The 15,944-nt window shown below is 40.2% G+C and overlaps 1 protein-coding gene across 1 annotated transcript in view; it reads right to left on the bottom strand.

The window, feature by feature from the left end:
- Positions 1-14,596: 14,596 nt before the first annotated feature.
- The window catches only part of MROH2B (maestro heat like repeat family member 2B), an 82,123-nt gene continuing 80,775 nt past the window's right edge, over positions 14,597-15,944 (bottom strand). The window contains exons 41-42 of the mRNA XM_049859415.1: positions 15,180-15,245; positions 14,597-14,703 (exon numbers count right to left, since the gene is read on the bottom strand). Of these exons, the coding sequence (XP_049715372.1) occupies positions 14,597-14,703; positions 15,180-15,245 (173 nt within the window). The remainder of the gene's footprint in view (positions 14,704-15,179; positions 15,246-15,944) is intronic.

Raw genomic sequence — 15,944 nt, forward strand, 5'->3', positions numbered from 1 at the left:
AAACCATAATCATGCTTGCAAGCCTTATCTCACAGAAGTAAAGGAAAAAAAGGCAAATGTTTACAAAACTAACACGTTCAGGAAGCATCACCTAATAACCTACACAACGATGAGGCTCCAACTCTGCTCTGCTGAGCTTCATGCGTTTCAAAAGGGACCCACCTGGACACTAAATGCCCGAGAACCTGAACAACACACTACCTACAAAGTCATAAAAAGTGGCTGGTATACCGTTAAACCAATAGTGACTAAAGAGTTAAAAGTGTGAGGGAAAGGCATCTTTGAGGAGTTCCGGGCCCAAAACCCACCTCTGAACTGATGAGAGGAGAGACTTTGTTTTGTATGGTTCTATATCACCCATTGTCCAGTACGCTGGCTGTAGATGCTAAATAAAATCTCCATTTTACAGTCACTGGTCCAGTCAGTCACATGGTGAGTTAATCGAAGGCCTAGTCCTGGAAATGGATGTTTTGCTTCCCAGGATAGTGCTTATCTTGCTTCACTGTAGTACTGGTCCCTTTACTGTCCTGTAGACCCGTGGAGTCCCTGGGTGGCACAAATAGTTAAACACTCAACTACTAGTTGAAAGGTTGGAGGTTTGGACCCACCCAAAGGAGCCTGGTGTGACAGGCCTGTTGATCTGCTTCCGAAAGGTCACAGGCTTGAAAACCATATGGAGCGGTTCTACTCAGCACATGTACATGGGGTCTCCATGAATTGGAACTGACTGGATGACACCTGTTCTGTATTGAATTGTGTCCTCCCAAAATATGTGTTGTAAATCCTTACCTCTATACCTGTGGATGTAACCCCAATTGGAATAGGGTTTTCTTTGTTATGTTGATGAGGCCATATCAGTGTAGGATGTGTTTTAAGCCAATCACTTTAGAGATATAAAAGGAGCAGAGTAGGCACAGAAGCAAGCAAGCACAGACCAGGAAGATAGATGCCACACGAAGATCGCCAAGGAACCAAGCATCAGAAGCTGAAAAGAGATAAAAATCTTCCCCTAAACCCAGTGCCCTAAATTCGAATTTCTAACCTCCTAAACTATGAGAAATTAAATTTCTATTCTTTAAAACCACTCACGCATGCTATTTCTGTTATAGCAGCACTAAGAAACTAAGACAGCAGCTAACAACGATAGACCTGTCAATACTATGATTGAGTTGTGTCTTGCCAGTCTCTGTTACTCTATTATGGCTGAAGGCAGAAGTTTCTTACATAGCATTTAAAAGAGTTTCTCATTCAAGTCCAAATATGGATTAATTGGGAGTCTGTTTCCCAAAAGTGCATGCAAATGACTGAGGTCATTTCTTTGTTTAATTTTACTTATTTTGTAGTTGTTGTTGAGGATAAACACAGAAAAGCACACACCAATTCAACAAGTTTCTACATGTACCATTCAATGACATTGATTACATTCTTCAAGTTGTGCATTTTCACACTCTTTTTCTGAGTTGTTCCTCCTCAATTAACATAAACTCAACTGCCCCCTAAGTTTCCTATCTAATCATTCCAGTTGCTGTTGTCAATTTGATCCCATATAGGTAGATCTTGAAAGAGCATAATGCTCAAGGCAGACATTCTTTACTAGTTAAGCTAAGCTGTTGTTTGGTTTTCAGAATTCTTCAGGGGATGTTTTTGGTTTAAGGTTTAAAGATTATCTCATGGCAGTAGTTTTGGGGGTTCATCTAGCCTCCATAGATCCAGAAAGCCTGGATTCCATGAGAATTTGAAATTCTCTCCTGCATTTTTCCCCTCCTGATCAGGATGAAGGGCATTTCTTGTTTCCATGCCTTTGCAGTTTGTGGACTAAACTCCCATCTTAGGAAATGGAGTTGCTTCATTTCACCAGGCTATTCATATTTCAAGTTAATGGAGGTTATTGCCCTGTAAAATGAAGGTGTAATGACAACTTCACCTTTATTATAGCCTAAACATTTCTCCTCCTCTTCCTCTTTTTTCCCCTTTTCTTTCTCTTTTTCCTTTCTTCTGTTGTCAGCCCTCTTTTTCTTTGGTCTTCAAGTGATTACTTTGGCATTTTTTTCCTCTTTTTTAAACTATTAACTCTGCTTGAATCTTTTTCACTTAGTAACAATAAGATGTATGCTTAAGACATTTTTGCAGCCTTTTGGGGAATGTTAAGTAGTTTGGTACTCTGGAGATAGGTTGCAAGGGGACAGTTTTGAGAAAGGTGAGAAACAAGGGTGGACACGTACTCAGTGAAATGGATAGGCCTACTGGGTATGGGTACCCATCAGGCTAAGCTCAGTAGTTTGCATTTTATCATGAAGGCAATGGAGAACCACTAAATGTATGTAAGTATGGAGGGAAGATCGTTTTCAGAATTTCGTTTAAAAACATAAAATCAATCTGGTCGCAATTGGAGGAAGCAACACTAGAAGAAGAGGCATACCAATCCAGTTAGGAGGCTTCTTCAGTAATCCAAGCAAATGATAGTAAACGCCCCAGCTAAGGTGAGATGAAGAGGAGGGTGTGAGGGGTTGAAAAAACCAAAAAAACCAAAACCAAAACAAAAAAAAACCTGTTGCCGTCAAGTTGATTCTGATTCATCGCAACCCTATAGGACAGAGTAGAACTGCTCCATACAGTGGATTCAAACTGCCGACCTTTTGGTTAGCAGCCATAGCTCTTAACCACTACACCACCACGGTTTCCTAAGGAAAGGCTTGATGACTTAAACATAGTTGATGCGAAGGTGGGGAGTGTGGTGGCTCACTTCCTGGGCTCTAGGTTTGGAACTGAGCTTACAGATGATAGGACAGAGCTAGAGAATGCAGATATAGGGGTTTGGTTATCTAGTGCTGCTATAAAAGAAATACCACAAGTGAGTGTCTTTAACAAACAGAATATTTTCTCATAGTTGAGGAGGCCGGAAGTCTGAATTCAGAGTGCAGGCTCTAGGGGAAAGCTTTCTCTATTGGCTCTGAGGAAGATCTTTGTCTCTTCAGCTTCTGCTTCCCGGTCCCTTGGAGATCTCCAAGTGTCTTGGAATCTATCTTACTCCATCTCTGCTTGCTAGCTTGTGTTTGATTTCTTTATATCTCAGAAGAGATTGATTCAAGACACATCCCATACTAATTCTGTCTCATTAACGTAAGAAAGACAGCCCAATCTCAAATGGGATTATAGCTACAGGCATAGAGGTTAGGATTTACAGCAGATATTTTTGGAGGACACAATTCAATTCATAAGAGTGAAGATGATGTGTTCAGTGTCTGGACATTTTATGATTGATATAGCTTGAGACATCTAAATGGAGATGTGCTGTAAGGAAAGGAAAATAGAAAGGTAGGCCTGGGATTCAGGAGAGATCTGGGTGGGAGATAAAGTCTGAGGAATTATCAGCATATTTGCAGTAGCCAAAATCATTTCAATCATCAATTTATTATTTTTATATACTTGTAATCAACGGGCCCTGGTGGTGCAGTGGTTAAGTGTTCATTAACTGAAAAGTTGACGGTTTGAATCCATCAGCCACTCCTTGGAAACCCTATGGGGCAGTTCTACTCTGTCCAGTAGGGTCCCTGTGAGTCGGAATTGACTGGATAGGCAATGGGCTTGGTTTTTTGGTTGTAATCACCGTAGTGTAAAGTATACTTTATTTAAAAAGAAGCAAGAAAGTAACCAAAACAATATTGGCAATGCACTAATTGGAGACAGTTAAAATTCTAAGCTCATCCTCTTTCATCCTAACTAAATTCTTTCTCTCAACACTCAGTTGTTCTCTTGGTCATAAAAGTTTAAGCCTTCAGAGTCTTCTTTGACTCACCCCTTTCAATCTTCCAGGCAATATTCTCTTTTGTTTTTTTTTCTTATGTATTTCCTTAGTCCACAAGCCCATTACATATCAGATTTACTAGTTTATCTACTCTGTTAGTCACATCCTAAAGTCCTGATTTCACCATTTCACTACCTTGATCAAGGCGTTCTTTTTGCCACTTTGGTGAGTGGGGTCTGGGGTCTTAAAAGCTTGCAAGGAGCTTTTGGTCCCAACTCACCTGGAGCAAAGGAAAATGAAGAACACCAAAGACACAAGGAAAATATTAGCTAAAGAGAAAAAAGGCCCACATAAACCAGAGACTCCATCAGCCTGAGACCAGAAGAACTAGCTGGTGCCCGGCTACCACTAATGATGGCCCTGACAGGGAACACAACAGAAAGTCCCCAATGGAGCAGGAGAAAAATAGGTTGCAGAACTCAAATTCACATAAAAAGACCAGATTTAATGGTCTGACTGAGACTAGAAGAACTCCAGAAGACATGTCCCCTGGACTCTTTGTTAACCCAGGACTACCACATGCCCAAAGCTGACTCTTCAGGCAAAGATTAGATTAGACTATAAAACATAAAATAATACTCGTGAAGAGTGTGCTCCTTAGTTCAAGTAGATACAGGAGGCTAGATGGGCAGCTCCTGTCTGGAGGCAAGATGAGAAGGCAGAAAGGGATAGGAGCTGGTTGAATGGACATGGAAATCCAGGGTCAAAGGAGGAGCGTGCTGTCACATTACAGAGAGAGCAACTAGGGTCATATAACAATGTGTGTATAAATTTTTGTATGAGAAACTAACTTGAGCTGTAAACTTTCACTTAAAGCACAATTAAAGAAAAGAATGGCGCCTTTGGGCTATGGGCCGATTTAATGTTTGTTGTATAACCACCTGGAAATCCAGCCATTTATTTGCACCCTAACTGCTCTTAACTGATAATTTCAGAAAACCAGGAGGTAGTAATGGGTAGAAACATCCATTGTCTGAAGCTGACTCTTCAGACAAAGATTAGACTGGACTATAAAATAATACTCGTGAAGAACGTGCTTCTTAGTTCAAGCAGATACATGAGACTAAACGGGCAGCTCCTGTCTGGAGGCAGGATGAAAAGGCAGAAAGGGATAGGGGCTGGTTGAATGGACATGGAAAACCTGGGGTGGAAAGGGGGATTGTGCATCACATTACAGAGGGAGTAGCTAGGGTCACATAACAATGTGTGCAGGAACTTTTTGTCTGAGAAATTAATTTGAGCTGTAAACTTTCACCTAAAGCATAATAAAAAATTAAAAAAGAACACAGAGGAAATGTTAAGAGGACGTAGCCATGAATGTACTCATGTGAAAATCAAATATTTTTTTACTTTTCCAAACATTTCTGAAACTTCTAATACAGCTTTGAAGTAGTATTGCCACTTCATTTGCCACCGTCATTAAGAATATGGACGGCATTATATGAGAGAGGACAAGGCCACAGAATGACCTGACTCAACAGACAAAACCAAAGAAATTAAATTTCTACAAATATTTTACTTGAAATGAATCAAGAACCTTCCTTGCAAACAACAGCTGCTTATAACAAATGTTTGATATATTAGTTTGACCAAGAACAGAATTACATTTTTTTCTGGTGTCCGTTCATCCATTTCATTTCATCACTGCAGTAAATGTATTATGTAACAAAACATTTGCTGTTTCAACATTTCTTTTGATAAAGTAGGAAGACATTGCTCTTCTCCTTACTTAAAAAGAAAAAAAAAGACATTCTTTTTGCCTACCTAATGTTAATGTCTTCTGGATAAAGTGTAATTCATCTCTCAATATTTGGCCCTCTGCTCGTTAGCCATCTTTATCTCCTGATATAACCTTTCTGCTGTAGTCAGATGGGGCTCCATTCTATCCTTTATAGAATGTAACAGACAGGAAAACTGCCATCTCAGGAGCCTTGAGCACAAGACTCATCTGCCCCTACCCACGGTTCTGGCGCATTCTCATGATGTCAATATCAACCTTGAGCAGGGCCTCTCAAGTTGGGATGTGGGGTAATTAATGATCTTATGATACTGGGAAAGAGGTAAAGATGGGTTCTAACTCTCCTCTACCCTCTATGCAAAATTCAAAATGGCCTGGTTAATCTGTCCTGTAGGCTAATAAGCAGTTCTCCAGGCTCTCCATCTCCAAGACAGAGCCTTTTTTGTGACCGCTGTGAAGACAAGAAACTGTTAGAGGATAGGCCAATTTAATCCTTAGGATTTACCTCTGAGAAGATTTGGAGGAAGTGGTGGGCAATGTAAAGGAAGGAGTTCTTATCTTGTACTTTTCAGTGGCTCTGTAATTGAAAAGGAAGTTGTGACTCACGTATATTTGGAAAATTGTATTCAAATTGATCTTGCTTTCAGTATAACCACATAATTCAATAAACAAAATGCAGAACAGTTTGTCCAGAAGGAATACGAACAAGTAAGAATGTTTTGTTGGATCAAGTTTGACAAAGCAGAGGTAGGAAGCAAATATCATTTTTCAGGCCTTGGAGAATTTATATATATGCTTAGACACATATACACACACACATATTTTTGTAATGGACCTCACTGTTCCTTCATTGTGTTTCTCTTGACTCTGTCATGATTTCTACTGTCCTGGTTTAAGGGATATCTCTGATGAATGAGTAAGAAAGAGAAACTCCAAGAAATGAGAGTTTTCAGGTTATAATTATATGCAATTCCTCGTCAGTGAGTTTTTGTCTGACAGGGGCCTGGACCAAAGCCTCCTGATTATCACAGGTTCCTATGAAGTCTGATTGTCCATGTGATCTCTCATTCTGTACTTCAATAACCTGAAGGATAATGGCGAGGCTGGAGACGAAATCAGGTAATAAAATACTATTAGAGAATTTTTACTCTAATCTCAGAGTCTGTTGAGAAAACAAACACTGTTCTTTTGGTTATTTTCTTGATTCTTTTAAAGTATACATCATTGTCTCTTCTTGCATTTTGTCCTTTGAAATGATGGCAGTGTATGGACAATTCCAGGTCAGCAATGCCTCTGGCTTCTTGATCTGGCAGCCTATTTCTTCCTTCCCATCTGTGATCTTTGTTCCCCTCTTTGTAGCATGGTCAGCCAAGCCAAACAACTATGATTTACCAGCAAAACACTGGTTCTCACTGTTAGATTAAAGGACAGAGTACTGAATTGCAACATAATGTGATTCAGAGTCCTCCAAAGCAGAGCTAGCCCATTAGGCAGTGAGTGAATGTTACAAAATCTCCACCCTACAGTAAACGTGGCTCAAAAAAATGATTAAACGTGCACATAGTAATGAGGCAAGCAACAGGAACGAGATTAAAAAGAATCTATATTGTCTTCAGTAGTCCCTGCATGGTGAGAATGGTTACCAGGCTTGGTTGGTAACCAAAAGATTGGAGGCTCAAGTCCATCCAGGGGCACCTCAGAAGAAAGGCGTATGATTACTTTTGAAAAATCAGTCATTGAAAACCCTACAGAGCACAGTTCTACTCTGACACACACGGGGTTGCCGTGAGTCAGCGTCAACTCAACGGCAACTGGTAAATATTTTCTTCAAGATTACTTTAACATGCGTTTCTTCTCTAATTCCTGAGACTCTTGAGAGTCTTTCTCACTTGGATCAACATGGCTGTGTTTGAACCATAGAGATAAACCGTAGAGTGCCCTTGGAGGACACAGTAGAAAGAGGCATTAAGGAGAATTGTTGGTGACTCTCTGAGAGGGAATAGTGGTGGATGGGGCACGGGGGGGAGGTTAAAAGAAATTATCGATGGAGAGGGAATGGAAGTCCAAATTTCTCCTGCCACAAAGCCTGACTCTGATTTATGCTGTATGTTATGAAAGCAAGTAAGAAGGCTTGGATGGAGTATGGCAGTAACTACGAAGGAGCCAGGATAGGAGTACCAGGTACAGAACTGAGATCTCCTGAACAGAGGAATTGCCTCATCTTCAGCCTCCCAAGCAGGGCAGCAATATTCACGGCCAGAACTATGGCCAGATGGGGGTGGAAGGTGGGGAGAATCAGCTGGCTTTACATATCAATCACTGAGTTTACGTTAATATTTGTGATTTTGATGATAAATTTGTTAATATTATTATTTATATTACACAGTTAAAATTTATTAAACACTTATTCTGTGCCAGGCTTCTAAGTAATTTACATATTACTCACTTAATCCTCAATTTAGCACCCTGAAGTAGATAATTATGTCCTAATTTTACAGTTGTGGAAACGGAAGTACAGAGAGATTATATAATTTTCCCAAGTCACATGACTAGTAAGTGGTAAGAGCCAGGATATGATAAAAAGAGTTTTGGAAATTCTTATCAGAGTGAATCCTTTTAACGTTAGGGTTTAGACGGGTGAAGTTTCAGTAGTGATATGAGTTTCATGTGACCATTCTACTTAATCTCCATCAACCGATCTATCAGAAAGCTCTTTGCTGGATGCTAGGATGAGTAGGGAGTGGTGATGGGGATATATGATGAGTTATTAGACAAGCTCCTGTCTCAGTGAGTTTATATTGATGCCGAGGATGTTCTTTAGTTCTAGAGTGACTTGACGCAAATTATTTTAATTCTGTTTGTCCCATGCTCTGAAACTGTGCAATCTGGTGGGTCATTAGCCACACGTAGCTATTAAAATTAAATTTAATTAACATTAAATATTGAAGTTCTGATTTGCACTAGCCACATTTCAAGTGCTCAGTTGTGTCTAGTGGCTACCTATATTGGTCAGTACAGATATAGAACATTTCCACCACCTCAGAAAGTTCTACTGGACACACACAGATACTCCTGTTGCTGTCATGTGGATTCTGACTCTTGGCAACCCTATAGGACAGAGTAGAACTGCCCTATAGGTTTTTCAAGGAGCAGCTGGCAGCTTGGAACTGCTGACCTTTTGGTTAGCAGCCAAGCTCTTATCCACTGAGTCCTCCTCTATTGCACAATGCTGACCTAAAAAGTCATTTGACTTAATATAACCTGCCTAAGTAGTCTACTAAACTCATACTGCTTACCTTCTTTTTTCTTGCTCTGTTTCATATATGTCACACTTGGGAATAGCTGCACTCCATTGAGAATTTAACCCACTCAGAAAATCCACACATACATTTAACACAGAAATTTGGTGGGGTCATGATCCTTTGTGTAACAGTTACCTGTGGGTGCATAACAAATTAACTAAAAACTTAGTGGTTTAAAACAACAAAAATTTATTATCTCATATAGTTTCAAGGTTCAGCAATTTGAGAGTAGCTTAGCTTGATGGGGAAACCTTGGTGGTGTAGTGGTTAAGTGCCGCAGCTGCTAACCAAATCACTGGCAGTTTGAATCCATCAGAAGCTCCTTGGAAACTCTGCAGGGCAGTTCTACTCTGTCTTACAGGGTCCCTATGAGTCGGAATCGACTTGTTGACAATGAGTTTGGTTTTTGGTTTAGCTTGATAGTTCTGGCTCAGAAAATCTTGTTAGATTACAGTAGATTGCCAGATTTAGCAAATAAAAATACAAGATGCCTAACTAGATTTGAATTTCAGATAAACAACAAATAATTTTTAGGTATAGATATGTCCTATGCAATAACTGGGACTACTAAAAATATATTCATTTTACCTGAAATTCAAGTTTTATGTTGCAACCATAGACTGCAGTCAAGGTGTCAGCTGGAGTTTCAATCATTTTGACACTTAACTGGTGCTCAACGATCCATTTCCTACATACCTCACTTACATGCCTAGTAAGTTTATGCTTCCTGTTAGCAGCAGGCATCCATTTTTCTTCCACTCCACATGGACCTATCCATAAGGTTGCTTGAATATCCTCACAACATGGCAGATGGCTTCCCACAAGTGAATGATTCAAGAGAGCACAATATCTTTTATGACCTTGCCTTGGAAACCACACCCTGCCATTTCTGCAATATTATAGTGGTTGCATGTTGTTGGTGTTGTGTGCTGTCAATTCCAATTCATAGTGGCCCTATGGGACAGAGTAGAACTGTCCCATAAGGTTTCCTAGGCTGAAATCTTTACAGAAATAGATTGCCAGGTCTTGTCTCCCTCAGAGTGGCTGGTGGGTTCAAACTGCCAACCTTTTGGCTAGCAGCCATGTGCTTAACCATTGTACCATGAGAGCTCCTTATTGATTGGTTGTACAGGTCAGCCCTATTTGATGTGAGAGGGGATACTATAAAGAGATAGGAAAACCAGAAGGGAAGAATCATTGAGGGGATATTATGGGAGCTGGTTCAATACTCTGAAGGTTCTGTAGAAACAAAAGATGTTTCCTCACAGAGTTTGGGGATGAAGAGTTTAGCATATAAGTAATAGGAATTTGTGAAGATATTGTAAAGGTCTACATCAATTAAATAATGTTGCTAATGAGGGATCATGATGGTGTTACTGTTAAGTGAGTGTCAGGCTCTGTGTTAGAAACTTCTTTTATGTACGTAATTTCATACATGCCACCTTCCAAGTGGGATTTGTAAGAAAGTAAAGTGTTGTGTTATAGAAGGTTAACACGCACATGTATGGATGCATGCACACAGACAGATGCATGTGAGCATGCATGCGTGCACACAGACAGAATTTAAAGGCAGGATTGCTCAGAGAAAAAAATGGAAAAGAAGTCATGAGAGTTAACAGAATGTCAGCAAGGATCTTTTATAGAAAATCGCCTGACATAGTCTTGACACATAAATTACAACCTGAGAGAGGAAAGACAGGTAAAGTTTACCCTTAGACTACATTTTAGAAAGAGAAGAGCATAGGTAGTAATTCAAGACTGACAAAGATATTAGAGGAAAGGGGAAATGTGAAAACCAGCAGTGGCCCTCTTTTCAGTGGCAGCAAAATTGTTTCAGGTTCTGTCACTTTTTACTATCTGTTGAAATTTAAGCTCCCCAAGATAGCGGGCTGTTATGGATTGAATTGTGTCCCTCAAAAATATGTGTTGTAAAATCCTAACCCCTATGCCCATGGACAATCAAGCATCTGTCAGTTTGTTATAATGTAGTGGCTTGTGTGTTGCTGTGATACTGAAAGCTTTGCCACTGATATTTCAAACACAGGCAGGGTCACCCATGGTGGACAGATTTCAGTGGAACTTCCAGACTAAGACAGAACAGGAAGAAGGAACTAACAGTCTACTTCTAAAAAATTGATGAGTGGAAACCTTATGAATACCTGTGGAACATTGTCTGGTATAGTGTTGGGAGAGGAATCAATCAGGTTGGAAGGCACTCAAAATACGACTGGAAAAGAGCTGCCTCCTCAAGACAGAGGCAACCTTAATGACAAGGATGCAGTCAAGCTTTCGGAAACTTCATTTGTTTGCTGTGGCATGACTGAAAATGAGAAGAAACAGCTACAAACAACTCATTAATAATCAGAACATGAAGGTACAAAATATGACTCTAGGAAAATTGAAAGTCATCAAAAAATGAAATGGAATGCATAAAGAGTGATATCCTAGGCATTAGTGAGCTGAAATGGACTGGTATTGGCCTTTTTGAATCAGACAATCATATATGGATCATATGGTTTACTATGCCGGGACTGAAGAGGAATGGCATTGCATTCATTATCAAAAAGAACATTTCAAGATCTATCCTGAAGTACAATGCTGTCAGTGATAGGATAATATCTGTACGCCTAAAAGGAAGACCAGCTAATAGGACTATAATTCAAACTTACAAACCCACCACTAAGGTCAAAGATGAGGAAAATGAATATTTTTTATCAACCTCTGCAGTCTGAAATTGGTCAAACTTGCAATCAAGATGCATTGATAATTACTGGTGATTGGAATGCAAAAGTTAGACACAAAGAAGAAGGATCAGCATTTGGAAAATATGGCCTCGATAATAAAAATGACGCTGGAGATCACATGATAGAACTTTTCAAGGTTAATGACGGCCTCATTGCAATTGCCTTTTTTCAACAACATAAACAGGGGCTATATAAGTGGATCTTGCCACATGAAATACACAGGAATCAAGTGGACTACATTTGTGGAAAGAAATGATGAGAAGCTCAATATCATCAGTCAGAACAACGCCAGGGACTGACTATGGAACAGATCATCAATTATGCATAAGCAAATTCAAGTTAAAGCTGGAGAAAATTAGAGCAAGTCCACGAGAGCCAAAGTATGACCTTCATTATACCCCATCTGAATTTAGAGACCATTTCAGGAATAGATCTAATGGATTCAACACTAATGACTGAAGACCAGACGAGCACTGGAATGACATCAAGGATCATATATGAAGAAAGCAAGAGGTGATTAAAAAGACAGAAAAGACCAAAGTGGATGTCAGAAGAGACTCTGAAACATGCTGTAGAACATTGAGTAGATAAAGTGAACAGAAGAAATGAAGTAAAAGAGCTGAACAGACGATTTCAAAGACTTGGAGTTAGAAAACCAAAACCGTAGAACACGCTAAGCATTTCTCAAGCTGAAAGACCTGAAGAAAAAAATTCAAGCCCCAACTTGCAATACTGAAGGATTCTACAAGGAAAATATTGAATGATGCAGGAAGCATGAAAAGAAGATGGAAAGAATACACAGAGACACTACCAAAAAGAATTGGTCAACATTTAATCATTTCAGGAGGTAGCATGTGATCAAGAACAAATGGTACTGAAGAAAGACGTCCAAGATGTGCTGAGGCGTTGGTGAAAAACAAGGTTTCAGGAATTGATGGAATACCAGTTGAGATGTTTCAACAAATGGATGCAGTTCTGGAGTTACTCACTCGAATCTGCCAAGAAACTTGGAGGACAGCTGCCTGGCCAAGCAACTGTTGAGATCCATATTTGTGCCCATTTCAAAGAAAAGTGACCCAACAGATGTGGAAATTATTGAAAAATATCATTAATATTATACACAAGCAAAATTTTCTGAAAATCATTCAAAAGCGGTTGTGGCAGTATATTGACAGGAAACTGCCAGAAATTCAGGATGGATTCAGAAGAGAAAATGGAACATGGGCTATCATTGCTGATGTCAGATGGATCCTGGCTGAAAGCAGAGAATACCAGAAAGATGTTTACCTGTATTTTATTGACCATGCCAAGGCATTCCACCGTATGGATCCTAACAAATTGTGGATAACATTGGGAAGAACTGGAATTCCGGATCACTTAACTGTGCTCATGCGGAACCTGTATCTAGACCAAGAGTTAATCGTTTGAGTGGAACAAGCGGATACTGCGTGGTTTAAAGTCAGGAAAGGTATGTGTCGGGGTTATATCCTTTCATCATACTTAATCTGTATGTTGAGCAAATAATCCAGGAAGCTGGACTATATGAAGAACAGTGCATCAAGATTGGAAGAAGACTCATTGACAACCTACGATATGCAGATGACACAACCTTGCTTGCTGAAAGTGAAGAGGACTTGAAGCACTTACTGATGAAGATCAAGACTACAGCCTTCAGTATGAATTGCACCTCAACATAAAAAAACAAAAGTCCTCACAACTGGATCAATAAGCAACGACATGATAAATGGAGAAAATACTGAAGTTGTCAAGAATTTTATTTTACTTGGTTTCACAATCTATGCCCAGGGAAGCAGCGGTCAAGAAATCAGATGACATATTGCATTGGGCAAATCTGCTGCAAAAGACCTCTTTAAAGTTTTAAAAAGCAAAGATGTCAGAGGACCAAGTTGCACCTGTCCCAAGCTATGGTATTTTCAATCGCCTCATATACATGCGAAAGCTGGACAATGAATAAGGAAGACTGAAGAAGAATTGATGCCTTTCAATTATGGTGTTAGCTAAGAATATTGAATATACCATGGGCTGTCAGAGGAACACACAAATCTGTCTTGGAAGAGGTACAGCCAGAATGCTCCTTAGAAGCCAGGATGGTAAGACTTCATCGCACGTACTTTGGACAAGTTTTCAGGAGGCATCAATCCCTGGAGAAGGACATCTTGCTTGGTAAAGTAGATGGTCAGAGAAAAAGAGGAAGACCTTCAATGAGATGGATTGACACAGTGGCTGCAACAATAGCTCAAGCATAACAACAACTGTGAGGATGGCATAGGACTGGTTTGTGTTTTGTTCTGTTGTACTTGGGTCTGCTGTGAGTTAGAACTGACCTGATGGCACCTAACAGCAACAGCATACCTGTGGATTAATCACATTCGGGAATAGAGTTTTATTACATTAATGAGGCCATATTAGTGTAGGGTGTGTCTTAAACCTAACCAATTTTGAAGTATAAAAGAAGGAGATTAGGCAGAGAAAAAAGCAAGCACAAATGGGGTGAAGACAATTGGCACGTGGAGATTGCCAAGGAACAAGGGAAAGACAGGGTTACAGAAGTTCGGACAAGTGTCTTCCCCCAGAGCCAACAGAGAGAGACACAGAGAGAGAGCATTTCCCTTTAGCTGGTGTCCTGAGTTTGGAACTCTAGCCCCTTGAACTGTGAGAAAACAAATTCCTTTTCTTTAAAATCATCCACTTATGGTATTTCTGTTACAGCAGCACTAGCACTAGATAACTAAAACAGGAGCTAACCTGTGCAAAACTATATGGTGGTCACCACTCCAATTGTAGGTGATCCCTGAAGTGGATTGCAGGGTTTATTTCTATTAATAGAAGTCACCAGGGAGGTTCTGCAGAGTGAAGAATATACCACCCTTTCAAGTTCCCCATTCTAGGTGTCAACTCTTTCCTCAAGATGCTGCAAAGATAGGAGTTTTTAGATGAAGACAGGGGTCAGTTTTAGAAAAAGCCTAGCAGTTTATTTCCTGATGGTTCACAGAGGGATGCTTATCTCTTTACACCTTCTCAGGAGGTTCTGCAAGGAAGCTTCAGCTGCTCGCTGGACACTGATACAAGGATCTTGCCGGAGTGCTTGGAGCCCTGAAAGGGAAAGAATAGCAAAATTCAGTGAATGAGGAAAGCCAGAATCCAGCAGGAAGGGCAACACAGGTCAAGGCCCATCTACATACACAGTACCACACGTCTCACCATTGTGGATCAGCCCATGGGGGCTTAGTCCCTGATGCTCACATTTACCCCAAAAAGTAGCATTTGGAGCCACTTGTTGAGAAACGACATTAACCTTGAAATAGGGGAAGAGAAGATCCTGTTCTTGTGATCAGTAGATTTACAGACAATTGGAAAACCATAGCCTGCTGTGAATGATGCCTGCAAAGGGGTGGAGGTAGGAGGTACTTTAGGCTCTGGAGAAACCCCAGTGTCCAGGGAGCGTCAGAGACAACACCAGATACTAAGAATTTCAATTTCTGGGTTAATGTGGAACTCAGAGCAGCAATAGTTTCTCCTTCCCTGAGAATATATCAATAAACTGGACAGAAATGGTGTTTGGCACTCACGTGTGGTCAGCTGTTCTTTGTCTAATAACTCCACATATTGGCTGGTCAAATTGAGAACAATGGCATCTAAAGTCAATAGGAGAAAAAGTTACATTTTAGGTGAAGAGGCCACGAAAGGTAGATCAGGTCTGACTCTGCACCAAGTCAGAAGGCAGATGACCTTTAGTACATTAGTAAATGAGCAAACTGCCTGACTTTCTCCAAGGATGATGTGAAAGAGATCTCCATAAGGTCTTGAGTGCCGTGTTTGGAATTGGTCACTCACTTACCCAAGGTATACTTGGGAAAGCTCACACAGGGGGTACCAGTTGTTCTCAAGGTTTCAAGGGTATGTTTCAAGGGAGTGTAAGATATACTGTAATCCTTGTCTTCAAAAAGTTTACAATGCATGACCCAATAAAAAATCCTTAGGTTTTTAACTCAGTCCGAAGATGTCCAATAGAGCCTATTGATTGTGCCCATATTAGTTGAAACAGTCTTCATGGTAAGAGTTAGAATTTCATAATAGAACTAACCTCAGAGACTCCCTTATTTTCATCTTTTATCTTATAGATTGGACAAAGAGATAACACAAGGTAAGGGAATTGTCCAGAATCACATAGCAGAGCCAAGGTCTGCTGGTCCCCACACCAGCATTCTTTCCACTTGTGTAATGTTGCTGCTGAAGCTCTTAGCTTAAATTCAGCTTTGAAGACTGAGTATGGTTTATGTAAAGGAATGAGGAGGGGGAAGGCAGTTAGGCAGGGACAGCAGGCTTGTAGTAAA

Source organism: Elephas maximus, chromosome 2 (assembly GCF_024166365.1).
Source record: "Elephas maximus indicus isolate mEleMax1 chromosome 2, mEleMax1 primary haplotype, whole genome shotgun sequence".
NCBI lineage: Eukaryota > Metazoa > Chordata > Mammalia > Proboscidea > Elephantidae > Elephas > Elephas maximus.